This window comes from Gymnoscopelus microlampas (genome assembly GCF_963454915.1).
Source record: "Gymnoscopelus microlampas genome assembly, chromosome: 17".
In the NCBI taxonomy this organism is placed as follows: domain Eukaryota; kingdom Metazoa; phylum Chordata; class Actinopteri; order Myctophiformes; family Myctophidae; genus Gymnoscopelus; species Gymnoscopelus microlampas.
In genome coordinates, this window is record NC_139954.1 from 46,778,124 (window position 1) to 46,798,456 (window position 20,333).

A 20,333-nucleotide genomic window follows, 5' to 3' on the forward strand; every position below is an offset into this window, starting at 1 on the left:
ATAGTATTTCTTGACGTTAGGGGTAGGCATAGTTTTACTGAGGGTTTAAAATGCTCATGTTTATTGCTTTTTCACTATTTCAGGTCTGTCGGTCCAATGGTTTCTCGCTTCAGCGTCTGCCTGACAACCGCAAGGCCGCCAGTTCAAGGCTCACTTCAGGCAGACTTAATTTAAAGCGCAATGCAAACAATATGACTGTATCAATTAGGGGTGTGCCGATATATCGTCCCGCGATATATCGCGATACGTTTTCGCGACGATATGTATCGTTTTGGGGAAAAAAAATATCTTTTTGAATTTTTTTTTTTTTTTTTTTTTTTACCAATCAAAATAATCAGGCATGCAAACAGCCCGAGGTGAAAAGGGTGACAACATGTTGTTTTTTTTCGGGTCAGGTGTCACACTATTGCCCTATTTGGATTCAAAACGGCTGAAAAGCTACAAGTTTGCATGGCTGAATAATGCAAAAACAGAATTATTTGTTTGCATTTCCTTTTTTTCTCCCCTATTTATTTTCATAATAAAAAAAGTGTGTATCGTATCGTATCGAAATCGTATCGAAGTTGTGAGCCAAATATCGTATCGTATCGTATCGTGAAATTAGTGTATCGGCACACCCCTAGTATCAATGAATTCATGTGCAATTGATAAAGATAACATGAAATGCTTATTTGAGAGTATATTTTTGCAATGTATGACATACTTCATTCTGAAAATAGCCGATCTACAATCTCAAAACATTTCAGATAGCAATGTGTTTCTGAGCTTGTAGATCGGCTGCTTTCACTCGTTCACTTTTATCTTCAACAGACAACCTCAGCCTGTACAAAGCTATAGCACTATAGGTAGTGTTGCAGCATGTCAATCCGAAGTTTGAGGGTTCGATTCCTGTTAATGGCTATAGGTTGATCCATTCTGCTTCCATCTCTCTCTCTTCAATCTATTATGTTTCCATGTCTCTCTCTCTTCAATCTATTCCTTTTCCATGTCTCTCTCTCTTCAATCTATTCTCTCTCTCTCGCTCTCTCTCTCTCTCTCTCTCTCTCTATTCCGTCTCTCTCTCTCTCTCTCTCTCTCTCTCTATTCCGTCTCTCTCTCTCTCTCTCTCTCTCTCTCTCTCTCTCTCTCTCTCTCTCTCTCTCTCTCTCTCTCTCTCTCTCTCTCTCTCTCTCTCTCTCTCTCTCTCTTCACTGGCCCCGTATTATTGCTGCTTGCAGCTATATTGTGTATTTGGAATTGTGAGGGATCTTTTGTAAAGTTGTAGTATGAAAATCAGTAGTGGTGTAGTTCATGGAGTTTTAAGATATTTTATTAGAGTTAATGTTATATGTATTCCTGAATTCATATATTTCTGTATTTGTATATTTGTTGATTTACCTTGACATGGTGGAGTCCTAATTGCCTCAGCTGCTCCAGCTGAGTATAAAACGCTGCCAGTAACCTGCCTGTTCAGTTAGAGGTAGAATGACAGCCAGGCAACACCATGTCTGTCACCTGTGTTGGAGCGCCTGTATTGTCTTGTGTAAATTTGATGTCGGTGAATAAACACACCTTTTGGTTGCACTTTACAAACACCTCTGTACTGCTTCCAGCCGCAAAACACTATGATATTCTGATATTGTTGCACGGATAGGCCTATAGACCTGATAGAATGGGTTTCATTTAGCGCATACTGGTTGCACGCATACTGGTTCTTATCAGTGTGACGTCGTCTGTTAAGGGGTCTATTCCTTAATAAATAGTTGGTCTGCATTTATTAGTTGCTTCACAGAAAGGGGCATGTGATGATTATCTATGTGTGGTAGGTGTCGGTAGTGTGTCAGTACCTATAGGCCTATAATGAATGCATAGACACAGGAAATGAGTTCATATAGAGTTCATGCATCTGACAAACATTGTACACATGTGGTTGATGTAAATAAAGAAGCCTGGAATTAAAGGACGTGGTCATCATTGACTCAACGAACAGAACACCTCGCTTCGTATTTCATATAACAGGGGCTACGTTAGTTATTGTTATGACCTGGCTCATAGGCCATAACAAAAAGGAGGAAGACACAGCTTTTAAAAGTGCACAAAGCAATATATTTATTTACAATATAAACAATAACTTAAATTCAACATATAACCAAGAATAATATGAGATGTGTTAATCAGTGTCAGTAGTGTCAGCAAATGTATGGATGTAGTGTAAATGTAGTGTGGGGTGTTGAATGGTGCAAACGCAAACAAAGACTAAACTAAACACAGTGTTGCTGCCATCAGGGAAAGAGAGAGAGACTGAGTGTGGCCACACCCAGCCTTTTATCGGGCATACTGGGGAACACTGGCCAGGTGCTCCCAATGCACTTGATTGGCACCCCAATTCCCCAACCCACAGGCCCTGTGCAAGACACTAAAGACAAGAGTACACAAGACACAACACAGGACCTGGTAAACCAGGCTACAGGGCCGTGACATTTAAGCAATATTACACGAGAGGGTGTGCTTTACCGTCATTATTGGCACGCCAGTGATGCGGTCAGGAACGAGGCGCAGCCGAGTTCCGCCAGCATCACTGAAGTGCCAATAATGTAAGGTAAAGCACACCCTCGAGTGTAATATTGCGATTATACAACAGTTACCAACAAAACACATCCAAATGTATTCATATTGTGGGGCAATTCATAATAAAGATGTTTCGCTATTATGTTTCCCTGTAAAGAGAAGAGTTTATTTGACTGAGACAAAATAGTCCCTGTAGCAGCGCTCTGAGTGCCTCAGAGCGCACAGCACAGCTGAGGCACAACACAGCTGATTCCAGTAGGCTATATGCTCCGTCGTACGAAGGTATCGCACGGTGAAAATAGCCGATCTACAAGCTCACAACGCGTCGCGTTGTGAACTTGTAGATCGGCTATTTTCGCCGTGTGATACAACAACATAGTCCATTTTGTGTAGCTGTTTGTTCTCCGGTGGCGGCGGTGGGTCAGGATACTCTCTGTTTGTTTTCGTACCATGGGACAGCGTGACGTCACAGCACAGCTGTGCCATATCTCTAAGCAGGCGCGGACTGCAGTGCGGAGTGATTTATTAATGTGATTCGGCCCGTGCTATGATGCTGGTTTGAAGCACGGCTATTTCAACCAATCAGATTGCTTGGTCGGAACTACCTGTTGTATAATATATATTCAATACTCCGCTTCGAGGTCTCGCTATGGGAGAGATTTAATAAACTCCCTTATTGTAATCCCGAAGTTCCACTGAGTTCTACCAGTCCAAGGCACATCAATGCCTGGAAGTAATGCCTGGAAGGACAGCCTGCCACCAGGGGCGCAGTAACGTCCAAGCTGTAGAACCTAGTAAAGGTTAAGGCAGCATCACAAATGTCCTGAATAGACCAATTATTTGTTTACTAACATTGAGACTGGACGCACAGGTGATTGTTTCATGCAATCAATTCTCAACCTGTTGTTTTGGGGTGCGCTGGTTTCAGCACACCCCAACCCCCTCTTGTGTGTTGGCTAGTGAGGCGCGTCCTAGCGAGACCTGATAGAATGGGTTTCATTGCGCGCATACTGGTTGCACGCATACTGGTTCTTATTAGTGTGACGTCGTCTGTTAAGGGGTCTATAGAGACAAGGCATTATGGAAAGAAGGTAGGGTCATCTACGTCATTTTCGCTATCATGCAATTCCAGCCGGCAGATTTGTTGCACCATGGAGCCAGACTGCAGCTTTGAGTTCGGTGGAATGCATTGGAGTTAATGAGAGCCCGGTGGATCAGCTCATGAACAAAATATATTTCTGAATGACTGAGACCTTTGTAAAGTAGCCTAATTACTTCTGGAAAATAAAAGAAGACATATAACACATTGTTTTCTGCTGTTTTGCTTTTCAATGTGTCCACTGTATACTTAAGACTATACTTATACTAAAGAGCTATCTAAAGAGCTTATTTTTCTTTTAAGTTGCTTGTAAATATTGGTAGTTGCGGGTTGCGTTTTTTGGGGCTTTTTTCTTATGTGTAGTTGATTATTTGGACTTGCTTCACAAATATTTTATTATTTTAACCAGTGGTTCTCAATTATGTTTATGTGCATTTGTCCCCATCTGAAAATGTTTTGTGCTAGGGAGCCCCGTACCAGATTTGTGTTGTTAGTGTTTAAAAAATCCTCAAATATTTCACATTTTACCTCAAGATAGTGTGTGTGTATATATATATATATATATATATATTAATTGTCTAATCATATATATTATTTTTTTATATATATTTTTTAAATGTCCATTTGTCTTCATATATTCTAAAAACATTTTCCACATTTATGCATTAAATAAATCATGATTCTGTCCATTTTGAATAGCTTGCATACATGAGTATTGTGCAATTGACAGATTGTTGCTCAGTTAATAAGGTATGTTTATAAATGGCAGTACGGCCACACTACGCTGTATGTTTAAAATAAAAGCATGAATATATTAATCTGTCTATTATTTCTAATAGCTTAGTATTAGTATGATGCATAAAAAGATGTATGTTTATGAAACACAATTGTATATATAATTATACAATATATGTTGAAAAAAATCCAGTCTAAAAATAATTGTGATTTGATAAAAACCTGTGATATGTATTCTTTTATATTCCTGAACCGATTATCTGACAAAGGACACAATCGTTCAGAAATAGTGTTTGTTCACAAACTGGTCCAGCTGGCTGCCATAGACTTCAATGTATTTCACCAAACTTCCGCTTCAAGTTTTGGCTCCCATGCGCATCAATGGCGTCTGCTATGCATGCAATGGCGTCTGCCCGCCTCTACCTTCTATTCTAATTACCTTGAATAGAGACACCTCTAGGCAGGGCCCAAGATGCCGCCATACCCCTTGTGGAGTGGGGTGCAATACGTTATCCGACGTTTACTATACTAACCCTATACCTAACCCGAACCCTAACCCTAACCGCACGCGGATGCCACGTAGTCGGAGTAATGGTTTGTCGGACTAACGTATGCCCCCCTGTGGAGTGTGCCCTTCGACTGTGGAATGCCCTCCCTGACCATCTGAGAGCACCACAGTCCATTGACACTTTTAAAAGGGGATTAAAAACCTTTCTTTTTAACAAAGCATTTGCCTAGATGGACTCAGTGATGCTATGTGTTTGTTTTAGCTTTTTAACTTGGCACCTTCTGTGTTTAGCTGACCTTTGATCTGAATTTTATTCATTTCACTGTTTTACTATTATTGTTGTTTTTTGTTTTTGACATGTAGCACTTTGAGATTACTTTCAAATATAAAGTGCGTCACAAATAAAATGTATTATTATTATTATTGCCCTCAAACCTACTGGGGGCTGCATACCACTGCTGGAGTAGGCCAATTGAATGGCCTCTACTACCCAGCGGGAAAGCGATTGTTTTGTGACTGATTTTCCACGCATGCGTGGCGTCCAAGCCACAAACAACTGGTCCGACTTCCTCGAAGCCTTGGACCTATCAACATACACCTTCAGCGCCCTCACCGTGCAGAGACAGTGTAGTCTTTCCTCCAGTGGCGAAAACGGTGGTGGATGGAACGGGTGCAGTACGTTAGTCCGACAGCGCATTCCTCCGACAGTGCAGCGCTCCGACGTTTCCAATACTAAACCCGAACCAAACCCGCACCCTAACCCTAACCGCACGCGGATGCCACATAGTCGGAGAAAAGGTCTGTCGGATTAACGCATGCCTCCCGGATGGAACGCCACCAAGGTCACAGGAGTACAAGGCGCAAGCGGGTATTTGGGAACAAAACCAGGTCTGGTTTTAAGTACCACCTGTCTGTTGCCCACACCAAACCGCATACACTCAGCCTGAGTGGACAGAGCGTGGAGATCACTGACTCTTTTAGCCAAAACTAAACACGGTTTTAAGCACCAGATTCTTCATGGTAATCTGGGACAGAGGTACGAAAGGCGAGACATTGATGCTCCTCATTGACTTACATTCAGTGAAGAGGCTCTTTTAAACCCGTAACTAAAATCTGTAATATATTACCAAACATCTAACAATATGAACTATTGAGTTAACAGAGTGACAATGACATATCACATGAGTCATTGTGAAACAACTATGATTCACGGTCACACACTATTTCAGTAATATAATTAAAATGATTATATCTTATTGTATGTATTTCATTTTATTTGAATGCAGGGTCATTAAAATGAGTCTGTATACAAACACATGTATTGAATTAACTGTGGAAAAACTTGAAGAACAAGACACTGGATTAAGTAAGCTTGGCTGTTAGCCTGGTCTCTACCAGGCTAACTTCACTATTAAATTTCCATGGTAACTAAGGTAGGATTGCGTCAATTTTCTTTCGTGAAATGGAGTCATGGATAAACTTATCCAGGGTGCACTGGCTAAACTAATCTGGCAAGATAATTCAGCTTTCATGAAACCGATTCATCGCTAATCCTGGCTAAATTAAGCCAGGATAGGTGTTAAATCCAGGCTTAACCCCTAATTCTTCTTTCGTGTAATAGGCCCCAGGAGGAACCAGGTACAGGGGCTGGGATCAGTTGATCCCTTGTTGAAGGCAAAGGGGACGATGGCAGCTCACATCAAAATAAAGAACGCCTACTTTTTCAATTCAATTCAATTCAATTTTATTAAAGTGTCAAATCACAACAAGTTGTCTCAAGACACTTTACATGTAGAGAAGAGACCCGACAATCCCACCCTGAACAAGCAATTTTTGCGACAGTGGCAACGAAAAACTCCCTCTTAACTGGAAGAAACGTCAGGCAGACCCTAGGTTCTAGGGCGGCGGCCTTCTGCCTCGACCGTGTCGGGGGAAAGAGGGGAGAGAGAGAGAGAGAGAGAGAGAGAGAGAGAGAGAGAGAGAGAGAGAGAGAGAGAGAGAGAGAAAGAGATAGAGGAGACAGAAAGAGATACAGTGCAGGTAGTAACAGTAACAATAGTAGCACATATAATAGTGTAAGATATATATGATAGTATAATATAGTGCAGCAATAATGTGTATGTAGTATATAATGGTATAATATAAGAATGTTAAGATAATATACAGTATATATAGTATAGTGGTATAGTGCAGTGTAGTAGAAATCCACGGTCGTGCTCCATGGAGAGGCCCGGTCCGCAGTCACAGTCTTGAGCCGCAGCTGGGGGTCCGTAGTGACAGTCCATGGACCTGCGACGTGGGAAATAAAAGAAACTCCTGTAGAATTAGTGGCAGGCCTTACTAGAGCGTGAATCCGTACAGGGTTAATTACGATTGTACCACTGTACCATTGGGACACAAACCCACACAACCAAAGGGAGGACGAGAAGAGAGAGGACGAGAGAAGGGGAGAAGGGGGGGGGGGGGGGGGGGGGGCAGGGGAGGGGAGAGAGGATAACTATAGGGTGACTGAGTCTATACACTTCAGAGAAGGTTATTATCTACTACAGCCAGGTGGGGACATTAGGGGGTTTGTACAGGTGTGGTGAGTAGGCACTATGTACAGTCACTAGTGATGGCACTGCTGTTGTTTTATTGCTGTGGTTGGATAGAATCGTCCGTCCGTCCGTCCGTCCGTCCCTCTCTGTAAGTCTATCATTTTAGTTAACAGAAATTACAAATAAAAAAGGACACTTTACAAAAAATGATAACTAACTGAAACAGTATTTTGTGTCAACTAAAAAATACAAACAAAAAAAATGTACACAAAACAAAAGAACAAAAACAAATCAACTAAAAAATATCAACTAAAAGAACGTAAATCATGTAGATAATGACCTTAGTTTTTTAGTTTGTCATTCAAAAGATACAAAAACTTGTAGATCTACAAGCTCACAGTGTCTGCAGTTGTAATTAAATAAAAAAACACAAAAAAAAACTCAAATTAAGGCCTTTCACAAAATAACAAGACCAGGAGACCTGGTTCTGCCAGACCCGGAATAAGTACTGAGATCAGAGCACTACGTCACGGCTAAGCCGGACTTCACATGACGTGTCAGCCTGTGTCTATGCCCATGTATGGACGAAAGGGGGACAGACCTTTATAAGCCGGACTTCACATGACGTGTCAGCCTGTGTATGCCCATATATGGACGAAAGGGGGACAGACTTTTATGGCTGGGGCCTAAGGGCAAAGGGGGCATGCCCATGTATGGAGAAAACAGGTACAAATATGCCCATGTATGGACGAAAGGGGGACAGACTTGTATGGCTGGGGCCTAAGGGCAAAGGGGACATGCCCATGTATGGACGAAAACAGGTACAAAGCCTCATGTAGGCCGACCCCTTGGGTCTGGCAAAAAGTAAAACCTGCCTTAACTGATCAAAACTAAAGTGAAATTGAAAATAATAAGAATTAATGAAAAATAACAAGCTATAATAACCTTGTTCCGCAAGTATCAGTACATATCAGTAACATGTAGGAGGAAGACAGCTGTCCATGTCAGTATGTAACATGTAGATGACAGCTGTCCATGTCAGTATGTAACATGTAGATGACAGCTGTCCATGTCAGTATGTAACATGTAGATGACAGCTGTCCATGTCAGTATGTAACAGCACATATGTGTGTTTTCCATCCTTCCATAATGTGAACGTTGCAGCAGTGTGACGTCATGTCAGCTGGAGGTCCTGGGGTCTGTCCTGTAAAACATCCCTCTGTCTGGACCAACATGTTGACACTCATAACAAGAAAAATGTGGAAGTATAGCGTCCCTCCGGATGCTTCATGCGCTCGTTAGCAATGTGAATGAATTAATCTGAATGAATAAAGTATATCTCATCTCCATCTGCTCAAGTCTGTCTGGAACCCCCACACCCTCACCAGAAGATCACTTACTTCAATTATACAACAAATACATTGTTCATAAGTGTCAAATAAAATGTGCAATAACCAAACACCAATACAGAAGTAAGCCTTGCCGAGCCCTGAGGCCCATAGGGCAGGAGCCCTGAGGCCCATAGGGCAGGAGCCCTGAGGCCCATAGGGCAGGAGCCTATCTCCTGTTTCCTTAGCGTGAGGCAGATTGATGTACAAGTACATCAAGCTTTGGGGCGGCAGTGGCTCAGGGGTAGAGTGGCTGGAAACCGCAAGGTTCCCAGTTCGATCCCGGGCTGGGGCTCTCCCCAGAGTTAGTGTCGAAGTGTCCTTGAGCAAGACGCTGAACCCCTAATTGCTCCCGATGAGCAGGTTGGTGCCTTGCATGGTTTCCTCCACCATCGGTGTATGAATGTGTGTGTGAATGGCACAATCAATGTAAAGCGCTTTGGATAAAAGCGCTATATAAATGCACCATTTACCATTTACCAAGTACACCCCCTGAACATGACGCTAGTATGTCGCAGGGACTTACCCCAGTTCAATGAGCTGAGCTGGTTCAATTATACAACGAAATACATTGTTCATAAGTGTCAAATAAAATGTACAATAACCAAACACCAATACAGAAGCCTGGAGAAAAAATATAATAATAATGATAATAATAATAAAACGCACACACACACACACACACACACACACACACACACACACACACACACACACACACACACACACACACACACACACACACACACACACACACACACTTTAACAAGGGATACATTCACAACCAATATATGAGAAAAACAGACATATATACATATATATATATATATATATATATATATATATATATATATATACATACACATACATACATACATATACACATACATACATACATACATACATACATACATACATACATACATACATACATACATACATACATACATACATATATATATATATATATATATATATATAAAAACCCTAGGGGTCCTCGTAGCCCATTTGATAAGCTGGACGTCTGGTAGAAGAAGAACACTCAGAGGGTGAAGATGAAGAGGAAACCGAGACAGATCCAAAGAGCCCATTTCTCTGAACCTGAACCTGATGCTGCTCCTGTTGTTGGTGGTAGTGTTGTTGCTGGTGTATCTGTTGTTGCTCCTGGTTTGTCTGTTGATGATCCCCTAGCCTTGCAACTCTTGCACACTTCGCCCTTCTGCTTCTTCTTAAAAATGGTGCATATCTTTTTACCGTTTTCATTCAAGCCACAGTCACAAGATTCATTATCATCTACAAGCATATTACCACATAGGTCTTTCGGACGAATATCTTCAAAGCATTTTCCTACATTTTTTAACCTCGTCCCCGTTAGCACGGCCTCCATGGAGCATATGCTGCATTCAGAGAATATAATGTTGTTTGGGTTGTCCCCTGGTGTGGATCCATAATACATGATGTACGAGTCTTTTTTTTCCTTATTGCAGTTCGTATTAGCTTTGCCTAGTTTGTTACAATGCTGATGAAGGACATCATCATGGGGGGAGCCAACGCTGTGCGCGACCTCATGGGCAAAGGAGATGTGTGCACATATAGTCTTGAGAGCTCTATTTAATTTGTTTCGTTCAGTGACCATGCCTGTGTTCTTAGACATTCGTTTTCTCTTGGCTCCGCTCCGTACCTTTTCATTTAACGCCAAGTTATCGTTCTTTCCGCAGATGCCCTCATTTACCGTCGGTAGCCCAAGAGAAGCTATGCCAACCGACCCTGACACTTTAAATCTCCTGTCGGCGAACAAATAGACCAGACAGTAGTCGTCCCATATGTTGTCCGAGATGACATCCAACAACGCAGCTTCGTTTAAGCTTTCGTCCTTGTAAGGACTATTCTTGTCTTTGTAGATCTTCATCTTTTGCACGTAAAATTGGAGTTTGAAATCTAACGTTTGAAATGAAAAAGAGAGAAATCTTTCATTGACAAAGTCCATATAATCCTGAATCTGTTTGGTGACTATTGACAATTTCTTTTGGTACTTATTGAAGAAGGTGTGGTCAACCTGGATGTACATCCCGCACCACCTCGTGTTCTCGTCATCCCCAAACTCTATTGCTTGATTTGATGTCTGGGACTCCTCCTTCCCCCCAGACACTGAGTGGCCAGCACAGCCACCCTGGGAGCCATTATGAGGGTAATTGATGTCCTTCTCATGATAGATGACAGAGTGATAGGGCACAGTCACATTGAAGTACATCTCAGAACGTTCTACATGGTATGTGCCTTGACCTGTTTGGATCAGGCCCTCAAAACGTCCATCGATCACAGAGCCGTGGGTAACGGTGCCCTTCTCACCGATGATCTCTCCGGTGTAAATGTGAGACGTAGCATTGGGCGAATCCTCTCCTGACACCTCTAGCATGGGATGTGGAGAAAACAGCTTGGTGTCCCTCTTCATCCTCAAGCTAAAGAACCTTCCATGAGCGTGGAAGTTCAGCCTCAGAATGTTGTCCTCATAAGAAGCTGCTCTCTTCTGTAGGGCTTCTGTGTCATATGACAGGCCTTCATGGTGACAGATGTAGTGGTTAAGAGGGTTTCTGTGCTGGCATCCGATGTTCTGTAGACAGAAAACTATCAGAAACACTTTCAAACATCTCATCTTGAATGAATTCATTTTCATTTGAATCAACTTCTAGTTCAAACGTTTTCTTTGATCTGCTCTTAAGGTTACAAGTGATGGAATCAAACTGAATAAGAATTACCTAATTATATATATTATATATATAATAATAATAATCTAATTCTATCCTGAAAGACATCTACTGGTACTGAGGCTTATGTTGAAAGGCATCTCTTTTTAAACTACGGGCCGATGACGTAAGCTCTCTGCTGAGACAATTATTGTGACGCCAGATGGCTGCAGTGGTGGAAAAGGTACTCACATTTTGTACTTGAGTAAAAGTATCAATACTGCAATGTATCATGTCAGTATCATGGTCAGAATCGTGTCAGTATCATGGTTGGTCAGTACTCACTTGAATAATATGAAAAGGTGCAACTTATAGATGCGATGGATGGACATGGACATGGAGCTTGCAATGCAGCCTTACAAAACACTAGCAGCCATAAATCCTTAGGGAAGACCATTATGAATTCAAGTCAATATGCAGTGCTACTAATAGCCTGCTGAACACAACACAATAGGAGGCTCTGATTACAACAAATAAAATAGATAAATAAAAATGTTTTCTATGACAATTTAAATAGTATAATTACGTATGTGAGACCCTTTCTCCTGCTAAGTTCCCAGGGTAGCAAATCATTTGAAGTAAAACAGTTGCTAGAAGTCATAAAACTAGTAACATAAATAGATCAAATAAAGTTGGGCTGCAGGGATTTCAAAGACAGGAAAAAACCTGTTGATCCTGTCTGCGAGACACCAGGGTGCTATAGGCACAAGTATACATTTAATGGGAAAAAAAGAAGTTAAGAGAGTGCCTATCATGAGTTCATTTCATTAAGATATTATTAGCCTAAGACTGGCCCCCAAGTATTTTTACTCAATTTAGTAACTTTCAAGTGCTTTGACTTGAATTAGTTACTTTTTACAGACTTTGATAACTTTAAAGTATTTTACTCATTTTAAGTACTTTAAAATGTTTCTACTGACTTTTACGTGTTTTTACTCTTTTTAACATCTTTAACGTATTTCTACTCATTTTAAGTATTTTTTACTCATTTTAAGTATTTTTACTCAAAAGTGTGTGTGTGTGTGTGTGTGTGTGTGTGTGTGTGTGTGTGTGTGTGTGCGTTGCACTCCTGTTTGTGTATAATTAGTGTAACTGGTTGCATCCTTGTGTTGCAATCAGCCGCAGCTGTTGAGGTCATGCTCAGGTCGTGCTCAAACAGACACACACACACACACACACACACGGACAAAGTCAATCCTTGGAGTGGCTAGCACCACTCAAAAATAGCAGACTTAGTATCTTCTAAAAAACTGTAAACAAGACCAGGACACCTGGTTCTGACCCAGACCCAGAATAAATTCCCTTTTATGCCCATGTATGGACGAAAGGGGGACAAAAAAAATACAGACTTTTATGCCCATTTATGGACGAAAGGGGGACAAAGCCTCGTGTAGGCCGACCCCTTGGGTCTGGCAAATATGTGAATATACTTTAGGTGGAGATATAAGGGTATCTTGGTTTAAATATGATCATTCTGTTGAGTTTGTTTAGATTACAGAGTATGATAAAATGTTTAACTAGAAGTACATGAACTGTGGAGTGATAATTGACATGATTTTCCATTCAAAGTCATACCTTTGCAATATATTGCTTAAAAGTCTCTAACAAGATCATTCATTATTTTGCCTAAGTCTATTGTTAAAGAAATGAAGGTAGGTCTATGATGTGTACAAGACATACTGTTTTCTGTAACTGAGGTGTGCTGTTTTTACCTGACCAACTGAACGGAATGGCCATGCTATAGCAATAAATACATTGTTATATGAACCACTTTTGAACTGGGGCTTTGTTCTTATTCTTACACTCAGGAAATAGTATTGTCTTTCGTCTGATAAACTCGGACCAGATACCACACTGCCATACAACTACCTACCCAATGACAAATGTTTCTGTACTTACAGTAACATAGATGTCCAAATATCTAATCAATCACACCTTGTATAATCGTAGATCTCCCTTTGGAAGGGTAGGTAGAGCCGTGGCCAGTGGATACAACTCAAACAAGTGTCTTTTATGGCGTTTATTTTCGTTCACACACAAACTCTCACACCCTAATCTAAACACTATACTTTGTTGTTACAACGGTAGTTAGCAGGTTATGAACCTGCAGATAAAAACATAGAAAATAGCAATCATTACCGACATGAAATACATCCTCACAAGGTATAATATATATGCAAGAAATACGTTATGTTGTGTAAGGTTGGATCTTATTTTACATACCATCTGCCCACCGCGGCTCTCTTTGTTACTGAGTTACTAATCTGAAAAACCCCAGTGCTAGGGAAACTGACGCATGCGCAGTACACTGGGTCACGAAGGCAGTCATAACAAATAGCTAATACCCCTCAGAAAATTAGATAGTAAATAGAAAAATCACCCCACTACTAGGATAATACTTTCTATGCGCGGATTAAGCCGCTAATCTATCTAAATCTAAAAAAAGTATATAATAAATCACGTGAAACCGTAAGTACGTCATTTCTCCGTCAATTCTCCCACAATTAGCTGAACAAACGGTCATTCACCACGGGATGGCGCTAGAAGGCCACATAAGTAGGTACATGTCAATAAAACACTCCACCCTCATCATAATCATGGATAATTCCACAATAGAACAATACGAAATATTTGTTAAACAAATTAACAGCCCAATACAAATATTTTTGTTTAACAAATTAAATGAAATCATCTAAAAGTGATAAGAAAGAAAAGCAATATAAAATAAATACAAAGTCAAATAGGGCTATTTTTCACCTCTTGTATTTTTCATACAATACACCTTCTTGTGTTTCCATTGCAGTAGGCTGGCGGAGTTGGACATGGGCCTCAGTCTTTAACAACACTAAATAGACACACACAAAAAAGCCTTCCCTGATAGTGGGTGTAGCTGCCCTCGGTTTATGAATGATGACGAAGATGGATGGTTTCAACAGGTGTATTTATTTTCTTCAACAAGAATGAAGCACTGGTTCGAACACCGTGAAAACTATAAAATGGAGAATAAATAGAATAAATATTACTACAAATACAATAATTCATCATTTCATAGTTTCACATCAAACAATAAAATCTGTGAATTTCAATCAATCACTTTCCAATTAAATTCAGCTCAGCATATTCAATTCAACAATAAAACGTTCAATTATAATGCAGTGATTCAATAGTTAATTCATTTAAACTGCAAACAAACAAAACCCAAAGCAAACAAAAGAACAAAGCAAAAGCACCATAACCCAAAGACAATACTAAACAAATACAATTAATTAACTCACAAAATCAAACAAACCCAAACAAATAAACAATGCTGTACCTCACTCCGCTAACCGGGGGTGCTAGGTTGCAAGCCACCTTGGAACTTTAAACTTCAACTGGGTTACCAAACAAACAGGCACAGCATGCAACAGCAGGAACTGTGGACAACAAACCATTTCACTCAAACTGAATACCTTTTAACATTAGTTAATCGTTTGAGTGAATGTTGCATACAACAAACAAACATTTCATACCTTGCTGCGCCTCAAACAAACACATGCTGTCTGTCTCTCCACCTGATTCGGATGCTATCAATGCATAGAATGGGAGATTATCACGTTCTATCAGACCATTGAATGGGCGAAGTAGGCGACCTACTAGCTACCCCGCGATTTATCAGACCATTCATTGGGCGTAATCAGGAGCTACTGACCTACCGACGGAGATGACTTAAATACTTCAGTTTCGGTTTTGGTTTTGGTTGTTTCGGTTTCGGACCATGACGGAGGCGCGCAGTCTCAGGCGAGCTGGAGCCCCGCGACGGGCCACCGAAGGAGCTAAGGCGACTGAGTTGCCGTCCGGAGCGGTGCGACGCTCGCCTGTGCCTACTCAGCGCCGTTCGAGTTATGTACCGATACGGACAGTATCGTAAATATTGTTGTGGGGACTGCTCCGCCTCCGTCGGTAGGTCAGCAGCTCCTGATTACGCCCAATGAATGGTCTGACAAATCGCGGGGTAGACGGTAGCTCGCCTACTTCGCCCATTCAATGGTCTGATAAAACGTGATAATCTCCCATTCAATGCATTGATAGCATTCGAAGCCGGTGGTCTCTCCACCTCTCACTCTGGCTTTCAATGTGTGACTGAGCTGCACTGTTAAGCTAGCAGGCCTCAGATATAAGGGCTCAGGGGCAGCAACAGGATGTTACAAAATAAAGTGACGGGAAGTGTCAAAATAAAGGTAAATCAAATAAACAACGAAAACAAATAACTTCAAATAAATAAATAATTGAAGTCAAAAATGACCAAGTGTCACGGACAGTTACAGTGGGCCTCTACTTCTTGGTAAGATGCATGTTTTTCTTTACAAAGACCAGCCTCTCTGCCTTGTCACAGGTCAGTCTATTTCTCTTCTCTGCTGAACAGCCGCTCACTGTCCACGCTTGCTGGTATTACCCCCTCTTGAAATCTCATGGGAACAAGTCTTGCAAACTGATAAACGTCGATCTTTCTCTGAGACTGTGAAGAAATCCCACACAGCCGACATCGTCTCTTTTTTTTGTAGGCTGCAGAAAACACATCATCATATTAACAGTCAGTGAACATCGGCCACTGCCATCGGTGAAAGTCAAGTTATTCACAGATACACCGATGGCAGTCAACGAGGCTAATATCGCCCGATGCCAATGTAATGGTGGGAGGAGTGAACGGTGTGGGAGGAGTGAATGGTGTGGGAGGAGTGAACGGTGGGAGGAGTGAATGGTGGGGAGATGTGTTCCTTCTGGGAGCCTCTTCTGACACTCCTCCGGTTCCTGATTAATCCTGTCTTACCTCACACATATTTATAGGTCTCTATTTCATCATGCGTCTCGTTAGCCAATCAAAGCACACCCTTTCAACATATTGTCACGTGTCTCGTGAAGCTTGACCAATGTTAGCTTGGTAGACACACAGAAGGACGAGAACGAAAACATAGTCTCCTGGCGGTGACAATTAATGAATAAGTAAATGAATTAATGAATACATAACTACATAAATGAATTAGTAAATGAATGAATGAATGAATGAATGCATAAATAAATACATGCATGAATGAATAAATACAACATGAATAAATAAATAAGTACATTAGTTAATGAATGAATGAATACTCAAATAAATACATGAACAAATACATACATAAAGTAGTTAAATAATGTATTAATACATACATACCTAAATTAGTTAGGTAATTAATGAATGAATGAATGAGTACATACATATAAATAAATGAATTAGTTAATGAATGAATGAATAAATATGTAAATGAATGAATGAATGCATAAATAAATACATACATCAATTAATTAATAAATACATACATAAATACATAAATAAATTAGTTAATGAATGCATGAATGAATGAACACATTAGTGAGTAAGTAATTAAGTTAAAAAGTAAGTGAATGAAAAAATATGTGAATGAATGAATGAATTAAATAATAAATAAGTAGGTAAATAAATATAAATGAATGAATGAATGAATGAATGAATGCACGAATGAATAAATTAGTGAGTAAGAAATTAAGTAAATTAGTAAGTAAGTGAATGGATGAAATAATGAATAAGTAAATAAATATAAATGAATGATAAAATAAAATAAAATAAAATAAAATAAAATAAAATAAAATAAAATAAAATAAAATAAAATAAAATAAAATAAAATAAAAATAATGATAAGGGTAATAATAAATGTAATAATAATAATAATAATAATAATAATGACAGCTGTACATGTCAGTATGTAACATGTAGGATGATGACAGCTGTACATGCAAAACTCTGTGAGTAACCCAAGGGGCCCCTAGGGGTTCTCGTAGCCCATCTGATAAGCTGGACTTCTGGTAGAAGAACACTCAGAGGGTGAAGATGAGTAAGAAACCGAGACAGATCCAAAGAGCCCATTTCTCTGAACCTGAACCTGATGCTCCGTCTGTTAAGGGCTCGCAATCGTCCTCTGGATCTGTGAAATTGCATTGCTGTGTTTTGTTATGATTCTTAAGCTTATTGCCTGCTTCAATGCAGCACACATCAATGCAGTGTTGTTTGTTGTAGCCACAGTCACAGGCTTCACCCGCCTCACGAATCATATTACCACAGACACTTCCGTTGTAACGAATAAAGCACTTATTCTCCTTTGTTTTATTCACATCTAGTATCAGCTTTTTCTCCAGGACTTCCTTCATGCTGCACACGCTGCAGTTTGAGAAGCTGATGGACGTCTTTGGTTTTTGGGTTTCAGCGTTTCCATAAATAGGATTCATTATGGAATTTTCTTTATTGCAGGGATCGTTGTAAAAACCACAGCTGTTACTGATCAGGTGAAAGGAATCGGCGTCTTGAGCGCCAAGGCTGTGTCCAACCGCATGGAGAAACGAGAGGTTTTTAGCCCAATTGTTATATTCATTAACAATGCCCGTGTTCTTAGACATTTCGCGTCTGAGCCTGCCTACACTGGGCATCAACTTAGAGTGGTCTCCACAGATTCCGTCTTCTTCCGTCTCGTGCCCAATGCACGCTATACCGGTCTCTGTGTATTCCTTTCTGTATGTGAACAAGTAGGACAGACAATATTCATCGTGATCATCATCTTCCCCTAAGATGTCCAATAACCGGAGTATTCTACTGTCGCCTGTGCTCTCCTCGAAAATGTTATTTTCGTCTTTGTAGATTATCATCTTCATCAGCCGGAATTGGATGCTGGAAAAATTGGACAAATAGCTTGTTTTGTCTTTATTGTTAAAGTTCGTGTAATTAATGTTAAATTTTACATTTATGAATGCATCGTTGAGAAACTTCATATACTGTTCAATCACTTCAACTATCTCTGTAACGTTCTTTTTGTGCGCCTTGAAGAATTGGTAGTCAACCTGGATGTACATCCCGCAGAAGTTATCAGTATTCAGTATTGGGTCGTTTTGATCATACTCTTGTAAAGCCATCTTCCCCCCAGACACTGAGTGGTCAGCACAGCTACCCTGGGAGCCATTATGAGGGTAATTGATGTCCTTCTCATGATAGATGACAGAGTGATAGGGCACAGTCACATTGAAGTACATCTCAGAACGCTCTACATGGTATGTGCCTTGACCTGTTTGGATCAGGCCCTCAAAACGTCCATCGATCACAGAGCCGTGGGTAACGGTGCCCTTCTCACCGATGATCTCTCCGGTGTAAATGTGAGACGTAGCATTGGGCGAATCCTCTCCTGACACCTCTAGCATGGGATGTGGAGAAAACAGCTTGGTGTCCCTCTTCATCCTCAAGCTAAAGAACCTTCCATGAGCGTGGAAGTTCAGCCTCAGAAGGTTGTCCTCATAAGAAGCTGCTCTCTTCTGCAGGGCTTCTGTGTCATATGACAGGCCTTCATGGTGACAGATGTAGTGGTTCAGAGGGTTTCTGTGCTGGCATCTGCTGTTCTGTAGACAGAAAACTATCAGAAACACTTTCAAACATCTCATCTTGAATGAATTCATTTTCATTTGAATCAACTTCTAGTTCAAACGTCTGCTTTGATCTGCTCTTAAGGGTACAAGTGATGGAATCAAACTGAATAAGAATGACCTAATTATCTAATTCTACTCTGAAAGACATCTACTGGTACTGAGGCTTATGTTGAAAGGCATCTCTTTTTAAACTACGGGCCGATGACGTAAGCTCATTATTATTGTGACGCCAGATGGCTGCAGCGGTGGAAAAAGTACTCACATTTTGTACTTGAGTAAAAGTATCAATTCAGCAATGTAGAAATACTCTGCTACAAGTAAAAAGTCTGGTAATCAAAATTTATTTGAGTAAAAGTATAAAAGTATTGCCATCAAAATAATAAAATAAAAAAGTGGATTGCTTTTTAATCCACTTTTGAGCACCGAGCACAATATGAGCATCATAAAATAAAGGAAAATATTTTTCTTTAAGTCTTGTCTAAGGACTTTTCCTTAACCTCTATGCAGTGAGCGAGTCTCCTTCTGTCAGTTTACCTTTTATGTTTTTGAGACCACCGCACCTGCAGTCAACCTTCACCAAAGGACAAAGAAAGGCGCAACAGTTCCCCTGTTTTTCAGTATACCTTTTTGTCATGTTAAAATGTACATGTTTACAGTAAAATTACTTTTTTCTTCTGTTAAAATTACATATTTACAGTAAAATGCCCCTGTTTCTGCTGTTAAAATTACATATTTACAGTAAAATGCCTTCTTGTCATGTTAAAATGTTAATTAAAGTATACTATATTCTGATAGTAATCATTGCTACAGAGTGTTTGTTATATAAATGCATTTTCAGGTAGGTGAAAAAATCCAATCAGGAGAGAGCACTGAAAATGCATTTCCTGTTTGATAAAGAGATGGAGAGACATGGGAGAATCCTTTTGCTGAACAAACACTCTATAGTCTATAGTAATGATACCTATCACAATACAGTGCTATTTAACACTGTTACTGAACAAACTCTCTCTCTCTCTCTCTCTCTCTCTCTCTCTCTCTCTCTCTCTCTCTCTCTCTCTCTCTCTCTCTCTCTCTCGCTCTCCCGGTGTCTCTCTCTCTCTCTCTCTCTCTCTCTCTCTCTCTCTCTCTCTCTCTCGGTCTCTCTCTCTCTCTCTCTCTCTCTCTCTCTCTCGGTCCCTCTCTCTCTCTCTCTCTCTCTCTCTCTCGGTCCGCTCTCTCTCTCTCTCTCTCTCTCTCTCTCTCTCTCTCTTTCTTTCTCTCTCTCTCTCTCTCTCTGTGAGACTTACCCCTCCCACTCTCCTGTGTGTAACAGCA

The 20,333-nt window shown here is 40.4% G+C and overlaps 1 protein-coding gene across 1 annotated transcript in view; it reads left to right on the forward strand.

Moving 5' to 3' along the window:
• The window catches only part of LOC311065164 (E3 SUMO-protein ligase ZBED1-like), a gene marked incomplete at both ends in the record, with an annotated part of 32,066 nt that extends 25,516 nt beyond the window's left edge, over nt 1-6,550 (forward strand). The window contains 2 exons of the mRNA XM_084085381.1: nt 5,436-5,559; nt 6,511-6,550. Coding sequence (XP_083941507.1) covers nt 5,436-5,559; nt 6,511-6,550 — 164 coding nt within the window. The remainder of the gene's footprint in view (nt 1-5,435; nt 5,560-6,510) is intronic.
• Between the last annotated feature and the right edge of the window lie 13,783 nt (nt 6,551-20,333).